We start from the raw sequence: 20,944 nt of genomic DNA, 5'->3' as shown, positions 1-20,944 counted from the left end.
AGACGCGTTACCCACAAATCGTTCAACAAACTGTCATTGAGGGTGGTGCCGGCAACACGCTTCATCTCGCTAAACAGCTCGCTGGGTTTTCGGTCACCCAGGGGCATGTCTTTTAAAACTTTTTGCAAGCGTCGTTGCTGACTATCGGTGAAATGATCAGTTAGCTTTTGTTTAATGTATTTGAATTTTTCAATGGAAGGCGCTGCTTCTATGATTGGCTTTAGCTCCAGAAGTTTATTTGGCGGAAGGCTCGCCAACACTATGTGAAATTTTCTAGTGTCGGAATATACGAGCGACGCCTGAAACCAAAATTCTAAAGCGTAGAAATAGGCCTCGATACTGTCTTCATTCATTTGAGGAAGCGGAATTCGAGGTACAGTGCTGTAATTCCCAGTAAGCGTAGCTTCCCCACCGCTGTTGCCAACTGCCATGCTGTCGTCCAGAGACATGATGTGGGAAATTTTCGAATTAAACAGATTCAAAAGCGAGGTGTTGCTTCAAAACGTAGGCTCTTGCACACGAATGGATGAATAGAAATACGAGTGAGAGTGTTCCTGCCACGTGCAGGCTCTTGCAATCGGATCAGCCGATGTAATTAACGGGATGCGGCAACTTCTAACGAGCACCCCAAAAAATGTGCTTATGTGACTTTTCTCAATGCGCGCCGGCGAAGGCCTTTGCAAACGAGCGGCTTCCTTTTAATTGTGGTGCACAAACGACGGGGGTCACCAATTTAGGATTGAAAACACGTTGTTTAAACCTAATCTTTATTAAAAGCAATGAATTATAAAATTAACTTATGTTGCGATCCTCACGTGCGAAGCGATTGGCAGCTGCTATCCAAAAAGAGCGAATATAGAGGCAAACGTAAGGACGAATGAATGACAATGCGCGAATACAAAAATAGCGTAATGTCAAAAACAAGTGTAATAGAGTGATTAGTGTTGTAAAGCGATCATAATAATAAAATTATAAGTTATTGTAATTAGAATGTAAAAGATCGAAATTATGAAAATATAATTTAAGAATCTCGTTATGTTGGTACGCCACATATACATGGGTTTTGGTCTAACATATTTTACAGCCATTGCAAATAATTTTCTGTGTGTGTTTGTTGTTGTGCCGGTGCACCAAGAGAAAATATATGCAATTATTGCACCGTGCAAGGATTTTGCAAGAGCAAGCGTATACCCCTAATGATTGTTCGAAATATATTCCGTTTGATCGATAATCGATGACTTGTTTGGTCCAAATAAAAACACAACTCAAATTCCTTAATTTTTAATAGCGGTTCATTATTAACCAAATTACATTTATTTATTTTTTAAAGTTTAATTATCAATTTCCACATCGTTCATAATCGATCATAGTTCACTAGATGTAAAGACGAATTGTAATTCGCGTAGATGCAAATGTGTCTTTTTAAATCGCTGCTTGGCCACCAACGCCCCCAATTATCATTTGGTGAGTGTTGTTTATTATTTGCTTAGCTGTTGTTGTTAACGTTGTTGCCATTATAGTAGTTTTATGCAAACATACGTAGTTCTTCCCGATATTCTAACGGTTTTGGTGGAGATGGTTCCTTCCACTCTCCCAATTCGGCATCATAATATTGCGCAGCACGATATGGTCGAAATTTCCATGGTATTCTTCCATGGAGGTCAATTGTACATTCAAACGACAGCGGTAATACATTCGCGATCGATACGTTCCATATGTAGCTCACCAATAGGTTGTAAAGGACAGATAAGCTCAGTGAACTTGGCTTTCAATAGGAAGGTAGGATCGCCACACATGTCTTAACGACGGTGTCCCCACCATTTTTCGTCTTTGCGCATAACACGATGGAACCAGTCAATTAGTTCGCTCAACCGGTAACGCTTTGGTCTGCAAGGTGGGTGTTGAGTGTTTAGCATACTAAAAAGTATATAAATTCAATTTTGCTCAAAACCTACCCAACAGCTTGATAAACTTGACCAGCAGTATCGGGTTCCTTAGCGCAATTGACAATAGCTTGTGCAACATCCGAATGTGGTCACCGTAGTATTTGCTTTTCAAAAAGTTGCTTCCACCTTCAAGCACAAATAATCAAACGTTCTACACCAGCTTCTTTGCTGATTCTATAAAAAAAAATAAAAAAATACATGGTGAATCTTTTGAAATAAAGTTAAATTTTAACTTACCTAGCAATGCGACGTGCACCTTCCACGAGTCATTGAATTTAAAATTTTGTCTCGAATACACAACCAACTAAATTGATAACTACATTTGAGTACTTCACAGCATCGCGTATCGCTTTTTCATGTCTTAAATCATAAAATTGGAGCAGCACCTGACCCATTACGCAGCAATATTAACGAGGCCATGTTTAGTTATTTCGTACTTTTATTGGATTAAAATCCCAGCCGATCTGTTATTTATAGTCCCAAGGGAAATTTGCACATACTTCTTCCAGATAACTAAATAAACCATCGTAAAGGATTGTGCCATGAAATAAACTCAAACAAAATGTCTTGCAAAAGCCTCCGTTACGATGGCAAAAATATAAATATGGCTGTGAATGAGCATAATCTGGACCCCACTATTCGGCATGGTTGCTTATTTGTTCGCAATATTTTTCTGTGGTGAACATTTAATAACTTACCACAGTTAAAAAGAGGCATAAATAAAACCTTAATTTTTCATGTATTTGCTCATATTGTTCTCATCTTTAAGAATATATAATGTTGAAAATCTGACAACCACGAATGGTCAAAGTTTTCCCCTTACAACAACAAAGTTTTTCGGATACGTTTAAGATTCTTGTAATCCATTTTGTTAGTTCTTAATAAACCACAGATGTGAACGGTCGTATTAACTATAAAGAAAGTCTGATAATTCGGGTGGTGGAGCACGGTGCTCGTTCGTTCCAAAGTTGTGGTTGGCCGTGGGGAAACGGTTGGCGCAATTATTCCACAAATGTTAAATAAATAAATAAAACCAAAAGTTTCATATAATATAAGCGTTTAATTATAAAAATTTGAAACCACACTTACCACGTCTGTAGAGCAGGGCTGTCGCAAAAGAAGAGAGCGCGCAACTTTTTAGTTAGAGTTTAGTTGCGCGCGAATTAAACTTCGAAAAAGAAGAAAAGAAAAGATTGCTCTGTCGATACAGACGTGGCAAAACGAATTGGGCGGGGGCGGCGTCAACATTCTCCCCGCCTTGCAGTATTACTGCAAATGCAGTTTACAATAAATTACTTAAAACTAACTTAACTAACTGGCTTCTGAACTTCCTCTTCCACGTCTTCTTTGCAGATGGGGTGGCCGACGAGACGAATCGAGTCTGGTTCGGTCCGGGAAATGCCGCTGAGATGAATCGAATCTCAGTCGGTCATTCCATGCCGCCAATTTGCATAGAAGTCACCACCTTCCGAGGTCGGCGAGACGACTCGAGTCTAACTCGATCCTGGGTAGGTGGTGAATGTGAGAGGCGTTGGCAGCCAGTGCACTTTATTGTGCCGATGTTATACGACACCGGATATTATGTACCCCAGTGTCGTATTTTGGGCGATGAGTTGGCCCATTGACGCTGGTTGTAACCTGGGCAATATGATTACTTCGACTGGCGCTGCCCTGAGAAATTCGTTATCTGCTTGTCTTAAGTTGCGGAATTGTGTTGCATGCCTGTCCTAGATGATACGGCGCGCATCGGCTTGACGACGAGTGTCTCGTCCACGCCTTCGCTTCGGATGGGGTGGCCGGCGGAACGAATTGAGTTCCGCTCAGTCCGGACAATGTCGCTGAGACGAATCGAGCCTCAGTCGATCGTTGCCATGCCGCCAATCCGAAAGGAAGTTACCAGCACGACGAAGTCGGCGAGACGACTCGAGTCTGACTCGATCTTGGGCGTGTGGTATGCGGGAGAGGCATCGTTGGTCAGAGCTTTGCGGCTGCTTGACTGTTGACGTCGGTTGACATGGTTGAGAGGGGCCCGAATACGTCGTAGCCTCGTCATATTTCTTTTGCAGCTGATACATACTGTGCGTTATTCGAGCATGCTGTGATAATTGTATTTTGTCATTTGTGATTGGGCTTTCTTCAGTTTCACCGGTGGGTTTTTCTGGTACTTTTGGAGCACCTGTATGAGTTCGCCCTTGACATCGAGTCGTATCTCTTCGGGCACACGTTTGATCTCCTCGTACAGTGAGAGCAAGAAGAGCTCATCGGGATCACGATTCTTTCGCCTTTTTGCTTTGGCGGATTCTCGTTGCATTGCGGCTGTGGCATGTTGTTGGCGGCGCAACAGATGCGAGTGGAGGCCGTTGTGGAACGCCTGCAGGTGTGGCATCGAATTCTGTTGTTGTGACGAACTACTGCCAGATACGTGGTCACCGTTGTGCGATTGCATCCCAACGCCGGGTGCTCGAAATGCGCCACCATGTGTATCGGAGTGATTCGATGATCCGGGCGCATAATTTGTTTCGCCATCATTGTTAGTCTGATCCTGTTGTTGCTGCTGCTGCTGTCGATGCTGATGTGGTTTCTGTTGTATAGATATAGAATTAGAATTATTTTCTCTACAAAAATGGTTTTGTGTTTGTTGTTGAATTATTGTTGAATTTTGTTTGTGGTCTTTGCCAGTTACCTTTGTTTCTTCGGAGGGAACAGAACCTGTTATAATCCAACCAAACACTGTACGTTGTGCTACGAGGGATCCAGAGATTTTCAATTTTACCCCATTTAGAATGATTTTAGGGTAAAGATCCGCTCCAATCAACAAGTCAACCTTTTGACTCGTATGGAAATTATTATCCGCTAAGGGGATATTAGGTAGCCTTTTTAAAATTGAAGAGTTAATTGATCTGGATGGAAGCAGTCCAGTCAATTTTGGCAGTACCAACGCTTCCGCTTCTAGTCTTAAACTTTTGTTACGGGGCGAGCCAATTGTGATCGAGCATACCGATTGAACTTGTCCTGATACGGTATTATTCAATCCTGAAACTCGCGCGCTGACCGTTTTGGTTGCCAGAAGTAAGCGTTTTTGCAGACTATTGCTTACGAATGTGGCTTCAGATCCCGAATCAATCAGGGCTCTGACAGTGAAGGTGCTCTCGTTGTGACATATGGTCACCATGGCTGTACCTAAGAGCATGCTTCGACTGGTAGGCACATTTGAAATATTGGCCTTAATAGAGGCCACATGAGATTTAGTAGAAATCTCAGTAGTGTCTGTGCTGTCAGATGTCTGAGCTATTCCCTCACTCTGATCCCGGTGAATCATAGAGTGATGTCTCTGTTTACATTTATTGCAATTGAACATACTTTTACAATTTTTGACTTCATGTGAGTCCGATAAACAATTTAAGCAGACGTGGAGTTTTCTGACAGCATTTAAACGTGCATTAGGCTGCATCTCAATAAATCTTTGACAAGTTTTCAAAATGTGTGATTGAGATGAGCACAGTTTACATTTAATATTGTTTGTCTTGGCGTGATGGGAATTGATGGGTTTGGATCCATTCCTTGATTGCAAGGTTGGTATCCGACCTTCACCATCAGCCGACTTGATCTTGGGTTGAGTACCCAAATCGCCTTTGAGGTTTGATACTCTCTCAAGCGTGTTAACCCGTTTGGTTAGAAACTTGTCTAACTCAACCCATTTTGGGATCTCTGAATCCGAATCCAGAGATTGTTCCCAAAGCGACAGTGTATAGTCCGGTAGTCGGATTGAACACAAATACGTGAATATGGCATCCCAGCTATCTGTATTGATGCCATGTATTTGTAAAGCTGAAATGCAGCTATTAATCTCCCGCTGTAAATTTCTGAGTTCGGTCTCAGATTCTGTAGAGATGTGCGGAAGCTTGAATAGTAAATTTAATTGCGTGTTGACAAGCACTCGCTTGTTTTCATACCTACACAACAAATTGTTCCAAGCCAATGCGAATCCGTCATTCGTCAGTGGCGCTTTCGAAACGATATCTTTTGCCTCACCTCGCGTTTTTTTGGTTCAGATGGAATAAATTTTCTACCGGAGATAGCCTTGGCTTATTCCCATAAATGGCGGCAAATAAATCCCTAAATGAGGGCCATTGTAAAACATCGCCATGAAATATTTCCGTATCACATGGCGGTAAATTGATAGAATACCTCACGGGTTCTGCAGTTTGTTGTAACCGTTCAGGTTGAATAACTGTCGAGTTGGAAGTAGGGCTTTGGTTGAACGCCGTGAGGTTGTGCATGTGTTCGCCCATCAAGGCCGCGCAACACACATAAGCGTGGTAACAGCTTGTATATTTAAGTTTGAGGTCGTCAATTGAGCTTGTGTCAGAAGGATCCACTTTTGGCAAACACAACTTGTACTCTGACTTTACCTCTGCCCACAGAGATTTCAGTTCAGCTTGTTGAACTTCAAGAGAGTAGGCACTTTGATTGTTTGCTGTGGGAGTAAAAGACTCCTCAAACTCCAGTAGAGCGTCTGCAGCTGTGGTAAAGGCTCTGATTGATTCCATTGTTTTCAAAAAATTGTATCGTAACTGCAAAAATGTTGCACAAAATCGGATCTAAAACTTGAAATTAAGATTTAAAAAATATTTGCAAATATGTTGCAAAAATTCAAAAGTTATAGTACCAATCACGGACAGACTCTAAATTAGTAGATGGTAGGCAGTGCGTTGTTTATTTATAAAACGTGAATTTTCGAAGGCACGAAAAAAATTAATAAATTTGGTAAACTATTTCTGAAAGTATTTTTCCGAATGTAATTAGTATGTGCTTGTTGGGTAATCGGCCCAATGCACTTGTACTTGCACTTGCAAATTTAGTTCAATCCCAAATTTAATTTGAAAGTGCTTGCTGGGTATGTACACAAACAAAATTGATTTGTGCTTAATTACTTTATTAAAATCCAAATATGTATAAATACAGATAAAAATTAACAAGCACTTATTTGATTTACTATATCCACTATTCACTTTCTCTTTTATCACTGGGTTATTTTCGAACCATTTCGATTTCACCACTACACCTTTTTGTTTGTTGGGATGGCTGCTGTGCTGCCTTGCCTTTGCTGCTTTTCCTATGCTGCTTGCCTATGCCGCTTTCACTCTTCTGCTTGGCCTGTGCTGCTCTGCCTTTGCTGCTTCCTTTGCTGCTCTCACTTCGCTGTTTGGCTTTCTTGCTGTCGCTCACTTCACTTTTCTGCTTGGCCTGTGCTGCTTGTCTGTGCTGCTTTGCCTTTGCCGCTCGCACTTTGTTGCTTGGCCTTAGCTGCTCTCGCTCTTCGCTGTTTGGTTTTCTGCTTCTCTGTGCTGCTTTGCTACTTGGTCTTTGGGTCTTCGCCTTTGCTGCTCTGACTTTGCTGCTCTGATTTTGCTGTTGGACGATCTAGCCGTCGCTCACTTCACTTTTCACCAATTTTTGGTGTCGCTCACTTCACTTTGTATTTAATTTTGTATTTTTTTTTTTGTTCACTCGCGAAACTGCAGCTGCGTTATTGCTGCTTGCCTTTATTGCTATTCGAGCAATATATGGGAAGGCAGAGTTGAGCGACTAGACTCAAATTAAACCACAAGGAAAAACAAAAACCCGAGAGAGATTGTTGACGCTCCAGACGATTTTGTGCGTCCAAGAAATTTTTCTCGAATAACAGAGTGTGGTTTTTTTTGTAAAGTGAAATAAGTGCATTTGCCAGGTGTATTTGTTGTTGTACTTAAATGAAGTACAATACTACCTGCAATCTTGTGCATTGATTTTGTGGGTAGAGTGCCAAAAATAAGTTTTGGTCTCCACTTCACACAGCACAATGGTTTTTGTACATAAATGATGCACAAATTAACCAATCTATTGCCTTATAGCTTGCAGAGCACAAATCCAAAAAATGTTTGGCTGTAACTTGCGAGTTGCTAAAGCGGGCAAATTATGCACTTTCACTTTAAATAAAATTCACTTGTTACCTGTTATCCGGCTCGAAGGACCAATGATAATTCGGGTGGTGGAGCACGGTGCTCGCTCGTTCCAAAATGTGGTTGGCCGTGGAGAAACGGTCGGCGCAAATGATTCCACAGGAGTATTAAATAAAAAAACCAAAAAGTTTCATATAATACTTATATTTAATTATAAACAAATTAGAACCACACTTACCTACGTCTGTATCGCAGCGTTGTCGCAAAAGGAGAGAGCGCGCAACTTTTTAGTTAGAGTTTAGTTGCGCGCGAATTAAACTTCGAAAAAGAAGAAAAGAAAAGATTGCTCTGTCGATACAGACGTGGCAAAACAAATTGGGCGGGGGCGGCGTCAACAAAGTCTTTTATTTATTCCGGCTCCCTGCGATAAAGTAAGTTCTCCAACATATAATAAAATGAAACGATTTTCTTTTGAAAATATATTAAAATTTTATATATAACTAATATTTTTGGGACAATTTCTCCATAAATTTTAAGAAAGTAACACAATGCTGGAGGATGGAGTCATGTGTAGAAGTTCACGGAAGTGAGGAAAGTTCTCTGATCGCCATTCACTTGGGAGGCGAAAAATCCCCTGCATAGGGTTGTGCGCTGGGTTTGGGACCCGCCACGTAAAAAAACACCCCCAATGAAAAACCACCAACAGTCTCAGATGAGACTACCATGCCAACCGAATTAAGGACTATGATTTGAGGGCATGCACCTGGAATGTCCGGTACATTAATTGGGAAGTTGCCGCTGTCCAGCTCTTTCATGTCCTCATAAAAATAAAGGCTGACATCACCACCGGCCAAAAAATGCAATGGACGGGACAAGGACAGTTACAAGTAGGTCCTTGTAGCTTTCACTACAGTGGCCATATAAAGGAGCGCAAGTTTGGTGTGGCATTCGTGGTGGGAGAGAGACTCCGTCGCCGAGTACTATCATTCACTCCGGTGAATGAACGTCTAGCCACAATCCGCATCAAAGCGAGGTTCTTCAACATATCGCTGATTTGCACAGACGCCCCGACGGAAGAGAAGGACGATGTGACCAAAGATGCCTTTTATGAATGCTTGGAGCGCACTTATGAGAGATGCCCCCGCCACGATGTCAAAATCGTGCTTGGCGACTTCAACGCCAGGGTGGGCACTACGGTCGGTAAATTTAGCATCCACGAGGAAACATCTCCAAATGGGTTGAGGCTGATCGACTTCGCCGGGGCCCGAAATATGGTTATCTGTAGTACTAGATTCCAGCATAAGAAGATACATCAAGCTACCTGGCTGTCTCCGGTTCGAAAACCCACCAATCAGATCGAGCATGTTGTGATAGACGGAAGACACGACTCCAGTGTTTTAGATGTGCGTGCGCTCCGAGGTCCTAACATCGACTCGGACCACTATATTGTTGCAGCCAATATTCGCACCTGCCTCTGTGCAGCAAAAAACGCACGCCAACAAACACAAGGAAGGTTCGACGTCGAGAAGCTGCAATCACAACAGACAGCCGAAAGATTTTCCACTCGGCTTGCATTGCTGTTCTCTGAGAGCACTCGTCAACAACTCGGTATAAGGGAACTGTGGGACGGCATTTCAAACTCCTTACGTACAGCTGCAACCGAAACCATTAGTTTCGGAAAGTGCGAAAGAACAGCTGGTACGACGAGGAGTGCTGTGTCGCAGCGGAGAGAAAACAGGCTGCCTTCCTCGCAACGTTACGATCGATCACAACACGTGCGGGATGGGATAGATACCGGGAGTTGAAGAGGGAAGCGAGACGCATTTGCAGACGGAAAGAGAAAGAGGCTAAAATGCGTGAGTACGAAGAGCTTGATAAGCTGGCCGACAAAGATAGTGCTCGAAAATTCTACGAAAAGATGCGGCGACTTACAGAAGGTTTCAAGACCGGAGCATACTCTTGTAGAACCCCCAAAGAGAATCTAGTCACCGATGCCCAGAGCATACTTAAACTATGGAGGGAACACTTCTCGAGCCTGCTGAATGGCAGTGAACGCACAACGGCAGGAGAAGGCGAACCCGATTCCGCAATCGATGACGATGGAGTAGACGTTCCACTACCCCACCATGAAGAAGTTCGAACAGCAATTGCCCGCCTGAAGAACAACAAAGCGGCAGGGGCCGGCGGATTGCCGGCCGAGCTATTCAAGCACGGCGGCGAAGAACTGATAAGGAGCATGCATCAGCTACTTTGTAAAATATGGTCGGACGAAAGCATGCCCAACGATAGTAATTTAAGTGTTCTATGCCCAATCCATAAAAAGGAGACCTCACAATCTACGCCAACTACCGTGGGATTATCCTCCTTAATATCTCATATAAGGTTCTATCGAGCGTATTGTGTAAAAGATTAAAGCCCAGCGTCAACAAACCGATTGGACCTTATCAGTGTGGCTTTAGACCTGGCAATCAACGGCTGTGTAAACTGACGTTGAGCAATACCAAAAGCTCCGTCAGGATCGGGAAGGACCTCTCCGAGCCGTTCGATACCAAACGAGGTTTCAGACAAGGCGAATCCCTATCGTGCGACTTCTTCAATCTGCTGCTGGAGAAAATTATTCGAGCTGCAGAACTTAATCGAGCAGTTACAATCTTTTATAAGAGTGTACAGCTGCTGGCGTATGCCGATGATATTGATATCATCGGTCTCAACACCCGCGCCGTTAGTTCTGCTTTCTCCAGACTGAACAAGGAAGCAACGTAAATGGGTCTGGCAATGAGCGAGGCACGACGAAATATCTCCTGTCATCAAACAAACAGTCGTCGCACTCGCGACTTGGCACTCACGTCACTGTTGACAGTCATAACTTTGAAGTTGTAGATAATTTCGTCTATTTAGGAACCAGCATTAACACCACCAACAATGTTAGCCTGGAAATCCAACGCAGGATTACTCTTGCCAACAGGTGCTACTTCGGAATGAGTAGGCAATTGAAAAGTAAAGTCCTCTCTCGACGAACAAAAGCCAAACTCTATAAGTCGTTCATAATTCCCGTCCTGCTATATGGTGCAGAGGCTTGCACGATGACAACAACCGATCAGTCAACGTTATGAGTTTTCGAGAGAAAGGTTCTGCGAAAGATTTATGGTCCTTTGCGCTTTGGTCACGGCGAATATCGCATTCGATGGATGAGCTGTACTAGATATACGACGACATTGACATAGTTCAGCGAATGAAGAGACAGCGGCTACGCTGGCTAGGTCATGTTGTCCGGATGGATGAAAACACTCCAGCTCTGAAACTATTCGACGCAGTACCCGCCGCGGGAAGCAGAGGAAGAGGAAGACCTCCACTCCGTTGGAAAGAAAGAAGGACCAAGTGGAAAAGGACCTGGCTTCGCTTGGAATATCCAATTGGCGCCACGTAGCGAAGAGAAGAAACGACTGCCGCGATGTTGTTGACTCGTCTATAATCGCGTAAGCGGTGGCTACGCCAGTAAAGAAGAAGAAGAATACAATGCAACCATTTTCCGGTTAAAACTCGGCCATCTTGCATTCCAATAGAAACTCAACCCCGGACTTTCCTTGACGTTTCTACAGTGGCACCTCTCAGCTGTGCCTTTGTTTACATAACATCAGCGATAGTTACTCTACTCCTCCTTTACGATGGTTTGAAAGACTACGCTACTCCCGTAGCATTTCATTTTGCTATTGCTACCGCTCACACTTTGTCGGGAGATATAGCATAACAATGTAAAAGTATGTGCTCTGCTCTGCTCGGAGTTTTGTAAAAAACTGTAGCTGTAGCAATAGCCAAAGATGAAGTGCTGTGGCATAGCGGTAGCAAAAAATTAAGAGCGGTAGTAGAGCAGAGCTAATTAAATTTTCATGTGCTACAGCTCTCGAATGTGTAGCTGTATTGAATCGCCATTCGAAGAAAAATGTGTACAGGGTGAGGTTAGTTGTTATTAATATTTTATTAAAAATTTAATTAGAATCTTTAAAGAAGAAGAAAAATGCAGTTATTAAAAATTCGTGGATCCTACAAATACCGTGCAACCGTCATATGCTGTTAGCTTGTTACAACGCGCTCTACGAAAAATTGATAATCAAGCATATTACTGATTGCAGTTAGTAACCTCTATAAGAAAATGCAATTAGACTCCATAATTGGGTAGCAATAGCGTAGATCTAAGTCTGCCTTATACTATGTTCGGACCGACATTGAAAACATCATGAAAACACATTTGTGGGTTGTGGAATCTAAGTCGTTCGGACCGACAATGTGTGTTTTCGATGAGTTTTCACTGACAATTCACAAATTTTGTTCGTTTACATTTTGAGCAACGACAATGGTAAGTTTTGGATGGCTTAGTATTGACTCGCGAAGATATAGGGCTTATCCCCTATCACACTTTGTATTTTTGCTTTTCCATTTTTCAATATCAATAGGGAAATTCTCTTGCTCTTGCAAGATTGCACGATGACACAAAATGCAAATGTCCTATACCGAAATATGCAACGTCAAGAGATCACCCATTGCAGAATCTAGTTATATATGACGGCACGAAAATAAACATAGGTTTTGGTCTGACATATTTTACAGCCATTGCAAATAATTTTCTGCGCGTGTTTGTTGTTGTGACGTTGCACCCAGAGGAAAATTCTGCAATTCGTGCTCCGTGCAATGGTTTTGCAAGAGCAAGAGGATCCCCTTATATTTGACAATATCAAGTGACAGCTGTATTTGTATATGGAATGTAAACAAATATCTATTTAAGGCCGGCAAAATATGTCTTCCAATAAAATCGATTAAACTAGAGCAGGCGCCGAGTATAATGAGTGGAATGTAGGTTTTCAAGTACATAGCTTTCAGAGAAATCTGGTTTTGAATGTGTTTTCGTTTGACAGATTTTACATAGACGAAAACACAAGTTTTAGACCCAAAACCAGTTTTTCCCACGAAAACGTGTTTTCATTGTTGGTCCGAACATAGTATTAGACGACGACAGCACATAGAGTATAAAGAGGGAAGTGGAAGAAGAAGAGGAGCAGCGTCAGCACTGTATTGGTATAAATGATAAATTCATTGCGGAGCAGTTAAGTTCCACAGATGTGGATGTTAACCTAGTTGTTGAGTTTTTACCAAATTTACCAAACGAAGCGCCAGATCATTTCATTATTGAATATGGCCCAATACAGGTAATGTCTACCCGCAGTAGGTGGTGAAGAGAGCAAAAATGCTTGGTGAATATTTTGGACCAAGATAATCATTTTATAAATATATAGGGGTTCACATAGTCTCATAAAGTTATAAATTATAACGATCCGAAAACATAGCATTGAGAACTGTAAAAGTGTAAACTCATTTTTGTATGAAATCCAACAACAATTTTTTTTAAACAAGTGTAAAAATTTATAGTTTTATAATTTTATGATGCTTTATGACGGGTTGTGAGTACCCCAACTATTTTTGTAATGTATTATATATTATTAAATTACTTGCCCTTGTGATGTTTTATCCATCAACCATAAAACTCGAAAGGACGAGTCGACAAACTAATTACGTGAAAACACGGAAAGAGTAAAAACTGAACAAGAACTGGGGGTTACTCTGTAAGGCGTTACGAATATCAATGCGTTGCGAAGGGCGATCGGTACTCTGTAACACTTTTGCATTGTAAACAGTGTTGCATTGTTTTCCCGTTGACATATCTCCAGTATAGTTGACATTACTGACCGAATCGAAGGAGAATGAAAACAAAATCAATAACAGAAAAGTGAAGAAGTGTAGAAAATTGACAGACAAACATAATTAAATTTGAAGAGTTTTATATATAAGAGTAATTTTAAATCAATAAAAAAGGTGTGAATATGGATTCTGTTGTTTTATGGGAGGAAAACACAAAAAATGAACGAATTGAGCGAAAATTATTAGGGACAAGTCGAATGTGATGGTTCTTAGTGAAAAAAGGTAAGTTTGAATGATGAAGTGTAATGCGATTCTTTAAACTTATTTGTGCTTCTACTCGTAAATAGTTTCGTGTAAAACTTTCGACTAATCAAGGAATCATTCAAATATGTGTTAGATAGCATAAGTACTGAGCTAAAAACTTCACACAGGTCCACAGGAATACCCGAAATTGTGAAATTAGCGGCAACTTTAAAATTTTTGGCGCAGGGAGGGTATCAACAGGAAATTGGACAAGATCACCATACAGGACTAGCTCAACAAACTGTTTCGCGTTGTGTGTTTGAAGTTTGCAAAGCAAGTGAGAAAGTTCTGTGTCCAAAACACATAACTTTTGCAATGTCTTCAGAGGAGAAAAATGAAGCGAAACGAGCTTTTTACTCAGTGTCTGGAATTCCAGGAGTAATTGGAGTGATGGATGGTACTCACATTCAAATGATACGACCGGTCAATAGGAAATTAAAGCATAGTATAAACGCTATGGTGGTAAGGCAATTGTTTTTTAATTTATCTTTGTTTTTTTATAAATATTGTTTCCAAAAGCTGCTAGAAAACTACATTATGCCCCAGAAAAAGTGGTGCAAATTTTGAACGTATGTTGTGCTCTTCATAATATTTGCACTCTTTTTAATGTGGAATCACCTGCCAATATAGCAATAGAAGTTGCAGAAGTCGATGATAGTTATACTGAAACCATAGGAAATACGAATGAAACCAATATTGCAAAACGTTTAAGGGGGTATTCTACTCTAGAATTTTGAAAAATTCGATTTTTTTCATATATTTAAAGTTTAGACCCATAAGAACATATCCTCCAAAGGATTTTTAAAAATTAAAATTATTTTAAGAGCTACAGTTACTTTAGTGACGTAGTACCCAGCCCGGTAGGTAGGTAGACTCACTTTTTTAAATGCGTTTTTCTCGAAACTACTTTTTTCCACACGGTACCGGCATTATCTCAAGTTCTGTACAACCGATTTACTTGAAATTTTGTGCGAACTTTCTTTATATAATCCTTTATCCTTTATCTTTATATAATGCTTAATCCTTTGTTTTCAATATTTAAAAAAAATCAGAAATTTCAAAAAAAAAGCGTAAAAAATGATTTTTATTTTCAGGCAGTCGCCATTTTTTTTCGTGTTCCCTGAGGTAGGGACTATAACAGCATCCTTGCTGATTAAGAATTTTTTTTCAGACCACCAGGAGAGTCAGGATCAATGTCATCAGGATGCGTCATTTTTTTTACACCTGTTACAACTTTAAGACAATAATTATATGAAGTTTCTTTCTATAACTTCAGGTCTTTGCTACTATTGTGAACTTACTTATAAAGTTTCTGTTTGTATGGTGTTAAACACTGACCCAGCGATGCCGTGTCCTTCAACGTTTATTCAATGCTGTTGGAATAGCGCCTCAAGACATTTATCACACAGTCATCAGATAACTGTAGTAAACTATTGCTCTTTTTTCCAGCTTTCGTTATTAATTCTTCTTCTTGAAAAATTGTGTATCACTTTTTCTCTTTTAGCATATTAATATTTTCATAAATATTAAAGAGCTTTCTCCCATTCAATCGAAAATTGCACAAAATGTAACAGTGTTGGTGAACAGCTGGAAAATTTTTAACGTGTTTGTGAAATCTGTTACCTCCGTCTTGCATTGAATGGAATATGGAAGTAAGTGTAAATAAATAACTTGCACATAACATTTTTCAACATTTTCTATACTTTCAGAAAAATGCATTATAAGCCGGAAACTGTATCAGATTATGTAAATTGTTCGTTCAATGGCCATGTATAAACAAAATAACAACAAAGAACGGTTTCTCCAGTGACTTCAATATTTGCAATCGCCAATAATGAATACAGAACAAAAAGTATTCTGTGAACACTTTGAAATAACTTTTTGTAGCGTTTTGTTCAGCATTTGCGGACCGTAAGACTGTTACTGCAGTAAATGTAATGTTCCCGAAAATTCTTAAAGATTTATGATTTATATATTTAAATTAGTTAATACGAATAGTTCCAAATTAAATAATTTAAAATATAGTCAAACAAATAACTCCTAGCAAGTGGCGAGGTAACCGATGCACCAGTTTTCTGTGGCTAGTGAATGACGAAACAAATAACGTATAGCCCAGTTTTCTGTAACCCATAAGTGACCCTAACAATAACAAAATAAACTATTTTCAGCAACAGATGGCTAACCGAACAAATGCGCATAATCAATGAAAGAGAGCGAGCAGAGAACGTATCATACAGAGAAGGTTTGCGGACAGGCGTGTGAACTGTCAAGAGCTAACAAAACCCTATTAGTGGACTTCACCACTTTTGGCTGAGAAGGAGAAATTTTAACAGCGCTGAGCGAACAGAGCTGAACATTCAGTGAATATTATGCTCAGAAATATACATTGTTATTACAGACGTATGTTGCTCTTTTGCTTATATTTTTATACGTTTGCCCGCAATCATATCAATTGATATGAATATCATTTTGAGGATTTTTGTGAATTCATGCAAAATTGATAACATTATCATTAAATTATGCAATTTTGGAAACAATATAAGTATGTATGTAGTTAACGTGCAAATAAAAGCTACCTTTTAAATATTTCTTCTCTTTGATAATATTGTTTAATTTCATATACATACATGTTTGTATATATGTACGTATATGCTATATATTATCATAATATCCTAAAAATATAATATATGTAAATCAAACCTTTTATCATTTAAAGCTTTCATACGCATCTATCCTGCAGATATGTATGTAAGTACAAATCAATTTCAAATCAAGATATTATTTATCAGTAATATAAAAAGCGCGCGCTTCTCTATATGTACGTACTCAAATATATATGTATGTATGTGCGTATGACATTCCCACACAAATAATATATGCGTACGCATGTAAATCAAAAAATACATTCTTCTGGAAAAACAACAATCGTCTAAAACATCATCATACATACTTATATGCGTGCACATGTGGATATGTCACCCGCAAAAATTACAAATATTGTTCTACAAAAACAGCAATCGTTTGAAAAAGCATCAGAAACCAATATGACAGCCAAATTGCCGACGTCAAAATTTATAGTAAATTACACAACAACAAAATTTTCATTCATGAACGCAAGCGTACTTTCAAAAAGCATATTCGATTCATTCATAAAAGCAGACGCCATTACATCTCCCCGAGCATGCCTTGGCAACAAGCGTCTTTTCGCGACGATTTCAAAAGCTAAAAATCATAAATTGAATATATTTCTGAAATGTATGAGAAGGAAAAAGTGTCAACCCCGCAAAAATAATTATTAAAATATATTAGAATAAAATTGACAACATAGTTTATTTGTCGATTTTCAATTCAAGAAATGTTTAAAAGAAAATATTAAATATTCCTCTGATTCATGTGTATAGTCAATCCCGGTTAAGTAGTACTCCGCTTAAATGAAAATCAAATCCCTCCCTCATCACTCTATATTATATCTTGCTGCATCTCACGATTTGTTTTTTGAAATACATAGAAATTATTGTTTAAGTACGACTCATTTAAGTATCCGCAGTCGCTTATGTGCCATATCATATTTTTATTTTTAACTAACTACAAATATCTGCATCTTTGATTGTGGCACATAATCGGGATTGACTGTATTTGTCAAGGAATGTAGAAAATATTTTTTAATTCTAAAATATTTTTACGCAGCTGCGTCGATATGTATGCAAGCTCACTCACAAACATACATATTTACGCTGGTTTGCAGGTGGAGCTGTACAGCGGCAAGGGAAGCGGTGACAATCGGCGGCCATTCGTTTATTTTTTTTGTCGCGTCAGTCCTTCGACACATTGAAATTTTGGCAAAACGTGAAGTTCGGCCACTGGTTGTCCGTGACAACGGAGTTTTCGTATGAAACAATGAGTGTATGTGTATATTTACAAACAAAGTTGTGTGTAGACAAATTTACAAACATGAATGATTCCTTCAAATTTGTTTACATGAACACAAAACTACATACATATGTGAGTATGTATGTGAGCATTATGCGAAAGGTTTTTTAAAATCTTTTTACAAATACACATAATTGTATGCATATGATAATATGTTATCAAAACTTCTAATGACCAAAGTAAATAAATACATACATATGTATATAAAGGGTGATTTTTTAAGAGCTTGATAACTTTTTAAAAAAAAAAAACGCATAAAATTTGCAAAATCTCATCGGTTCTTTATTTGAAACGTTAGATTGGTTCATGACATTTACTTTTTGAAGATAATTTCATTTAAATGTTGACCGCGGCTGCGTCTTAGGTGGTCCATTCGGAAAGTCCAATTTTGGGCAACTTTTTCGAGCATTTCGGCCGGAATAGCCCGAATTTCTTCGGAAATGTTGTCTTCCAAAGCTGGAATAGTTGCTGGCTTATTTCTGTAGACTTTAGACTTGACGTAGCCCCACAAAAAATAGTCTAAAGGCGTTAAATCGCATGATCTTGGTGGCCAACTTACGGATCCATTTCTTGAGATGAATTGTTGTCCGAAGTTTTCCCTCAAAATGGCCATAGAATCGCGAGCTGTGTGGCATGTAGCGCCATCTTGTTGAAACCACATGTCAACCAAGTTCAGTTCTTCCATTTTTGGCAACAAAAAGTTTGTTAGCATCGAACGATAGCGATCGCCATTCACCGTAACGTTGCGTCCAACAGCATCTTTGAAAAAATACGGTCCAATGATTCCACCAGCGTACAAACCACACCAAACAGTGCATTTTTCGGGATGCATGGGCAGTTCTTGAACGGCTTCTGGTTGCTCTTCACCCCAAATGCGGCAATTTTGCTTATTTACGTAGCCATTCAACCAGAAATGAGCCTCATCGCTGACAAAATTTGTCGATAAACACATTTCGAACCGAACACTGATTTTGGTAATAAAATTCAATGATTTGCAAGCGTTGCTCGTTAGTAAGTCTATTCATGATGAAATGTCAAAGCATACTGAGCATCTTTCTCTTTGACACCATGTCTGAAATCCCACGTGATCTGTCAAATAATAATGCATGAAAATCCTAACCTCAAAAAAATCACCCGTTAAATATATAACTTACCAAACCTATATTAATCACATATTTAAGTAATAATAAAAATATGACTTTATTATACATTTCAACAGATTTAATGAAATTCATCATTAAATGCGTCAAATTGCACATACATACATACATACTTATGTGCTTTGTAGAGATGAGCGATATGGGGATTTTTCGATATCTGTGATTTCAGTGATTGCTATTTTTAAATCACTGTGATTTTATATTGCTATTGCGATCGCAACTAAGTCGACGTTAAAACGTCGTTTTTGTTGTTATAGCGGCAGATTCTGCCAATTTGACACTGTTTGGCCGAATAAAAGTCCTGATCTGTTCCACTTACGTAGACCCGACTGTCGTGGGAACGTCGAAAACATTTTGTCGTTATTGGCGGCAAATTCTCTTTTGGCTCCTGTAACTCGAGTCAAGTTTTTCCGCCTTTCTTTTCACTACATTTTCGCAAATGTTGGAGCGGTTCGGCTACCTGACACTTAGACCGTATAGCATAGTTCATTTGTATGTTGGTATGATGGTTTCACACATTTCTTAGAAGGAATTACCATTAGTGTGGTGATAATTTGTTTGTTTAGAATACCCGCTTTTAATATTTTCAAGACCTAATAATTAACGCGAGTTTCCTAATCTTTGGGAAAATATTAAAAACCCGTATTTTTTTATTCCATAATTTTTTCTGAAATTAATTAGTTACAATTTTTGCTCTCATCACAAAAAGCTTTCATATTTGGGTTTAACAATAAGTAAAATTAAAAATTTAATTAAAACAAATTAAAATATTCTATAATTCCATTTTGCTTACATTTCATCTACCACTTCAAACATCTGCTATACTTCACTTCTTTTCCTTGATACATTTCCTGCCATTATTAAAAATTATAAGAGCGTTACACTCAAAACTTCAAACCGCTATGACGAAAAATAGCATATACGATATATACATATGTATGTACAATACCCTGAAGAAAGTTGTTACTTTTCTGCTATTTGCTATTGTGATCGTAATTCACAGGTTCGAACTGCTTTCGTAAATCACAGGTTCGAACTGTGATCGCAATTCACAGGTTCGAACTGCGATCACAGTTTCGAACTGCGATCGCAATTCACAGGTTCGAACTGCGATCGCAATCGCAGTTCATAGAAGCGAACTGCTATTTATAAAATGTGATCGCAGTTGCGATTTTTCAATCACAGTGAAAAAATCACCGGTAGTGAAATATCGCTCATCACTAGTGCTTTGATATCAAATATATAGGGAATATCTATAAATGATGTCCATAGCCGCTTGCGCATTGTAAATATGCGAATCTGTAAGCGTACATTGAAATTAGCATCACTTTTCTCATTTAACACTGAAAATGCTCAATTCTGCTATTTTCGACGCTTCTGTGAAATCCGCTTATAGAAAAGAGTACCCCTACTTTTGTTGTGAAATCCACTAATAGAAAAGAGTACCCCTCCAAAAAATGAAATGTCGTAAATTTGGCAACGCGGTGAACCTTCTCTATATTTTACATTCTCTGGAGCGAGTGAGCTAATAGTACCGACGTGTAGTGAAAGAGGAAAAATAGTTACTTATTTCCGAGGCTAGAACAAAAGTAACCTATCTGATGAGGAATGTCACCTATCACACTTTTCCAACTATTGCTCTTTACATTTACTGACAATATGCTAATCCATCTATCAGAGAGAATTTACACAATTCAAACACTCTAAATTTTCATGGTATTTTATATGTATTACCGTTAAAAGGAAGGATATGGTAAAAAAAGGTATATATTTCAAACCTAATATAATACACAGTACAACAGCTAATTTTTATATCTATATTTTTTTTTTGCCAAAAATTTACAACTAAGCGAAAAAACATCAAGATAAGGAAAAAATTTAAAAGGTCATAAAAAAAACTGACACATACGAACGCCAAACCCTTTGAGGGTTTTACTATACTGACCTAGTACCATCACTCTGACTTGGAATT

General features: G+C 39.1%; 1 protein-coding gene across 2 annotated transcripts in view; it reads right to left on the bottom strand.

Moving 5' to 3' along the window:
* Positions 1-1,109: 1,109 nt before the first annotated feature.
* Positions 1,110-20,944, bottom strand: part of LOC125776629 (uncharacterized) — a 231,048-nt gene continuing 211,213 nt past the window's right edge. The window contains exons 2-3 of one of the 2 annotated variants that reach the window (XM_049450069.1): positions 1,956-3,584; positions 1,110-1,887 (exon numbers count right to left, since the gene is read on the bottom strand). Coding sequence is in view for 1 of the 2 variants with exons in the window: in XM_049450068.1 (XP_049306025.1) it covers positions 4,030-5,397 (1,368 nt within the window). In the remaining variant the exon portion in view is untranslated. Of the gene's footprint in view, positions 1,888-1,955; positions 10,824-20,944 lie in introns of those variants that run through there. The other variant, XM_049450068.1, reaches the window with a different exon arrangement.

The sequence above is a fragment of the Bactrocera dorsalis genome, chromosome 2 (assembly GCF_023373825.1).
Source record: "Bactrocera dorsalis isolate Fly_Bdor chromosome 2, ASM2337382v1, whole genome shotgun sequence".
NCBI lineage: Eukaryota > Metazoa > Arthropoda > Insecta > Diptera > Tephritidae > Bactrocera > Bactrocera dorsalis.
This window is presented reverse-complemented; position numbering and strand designations above follow the sequence as displayed.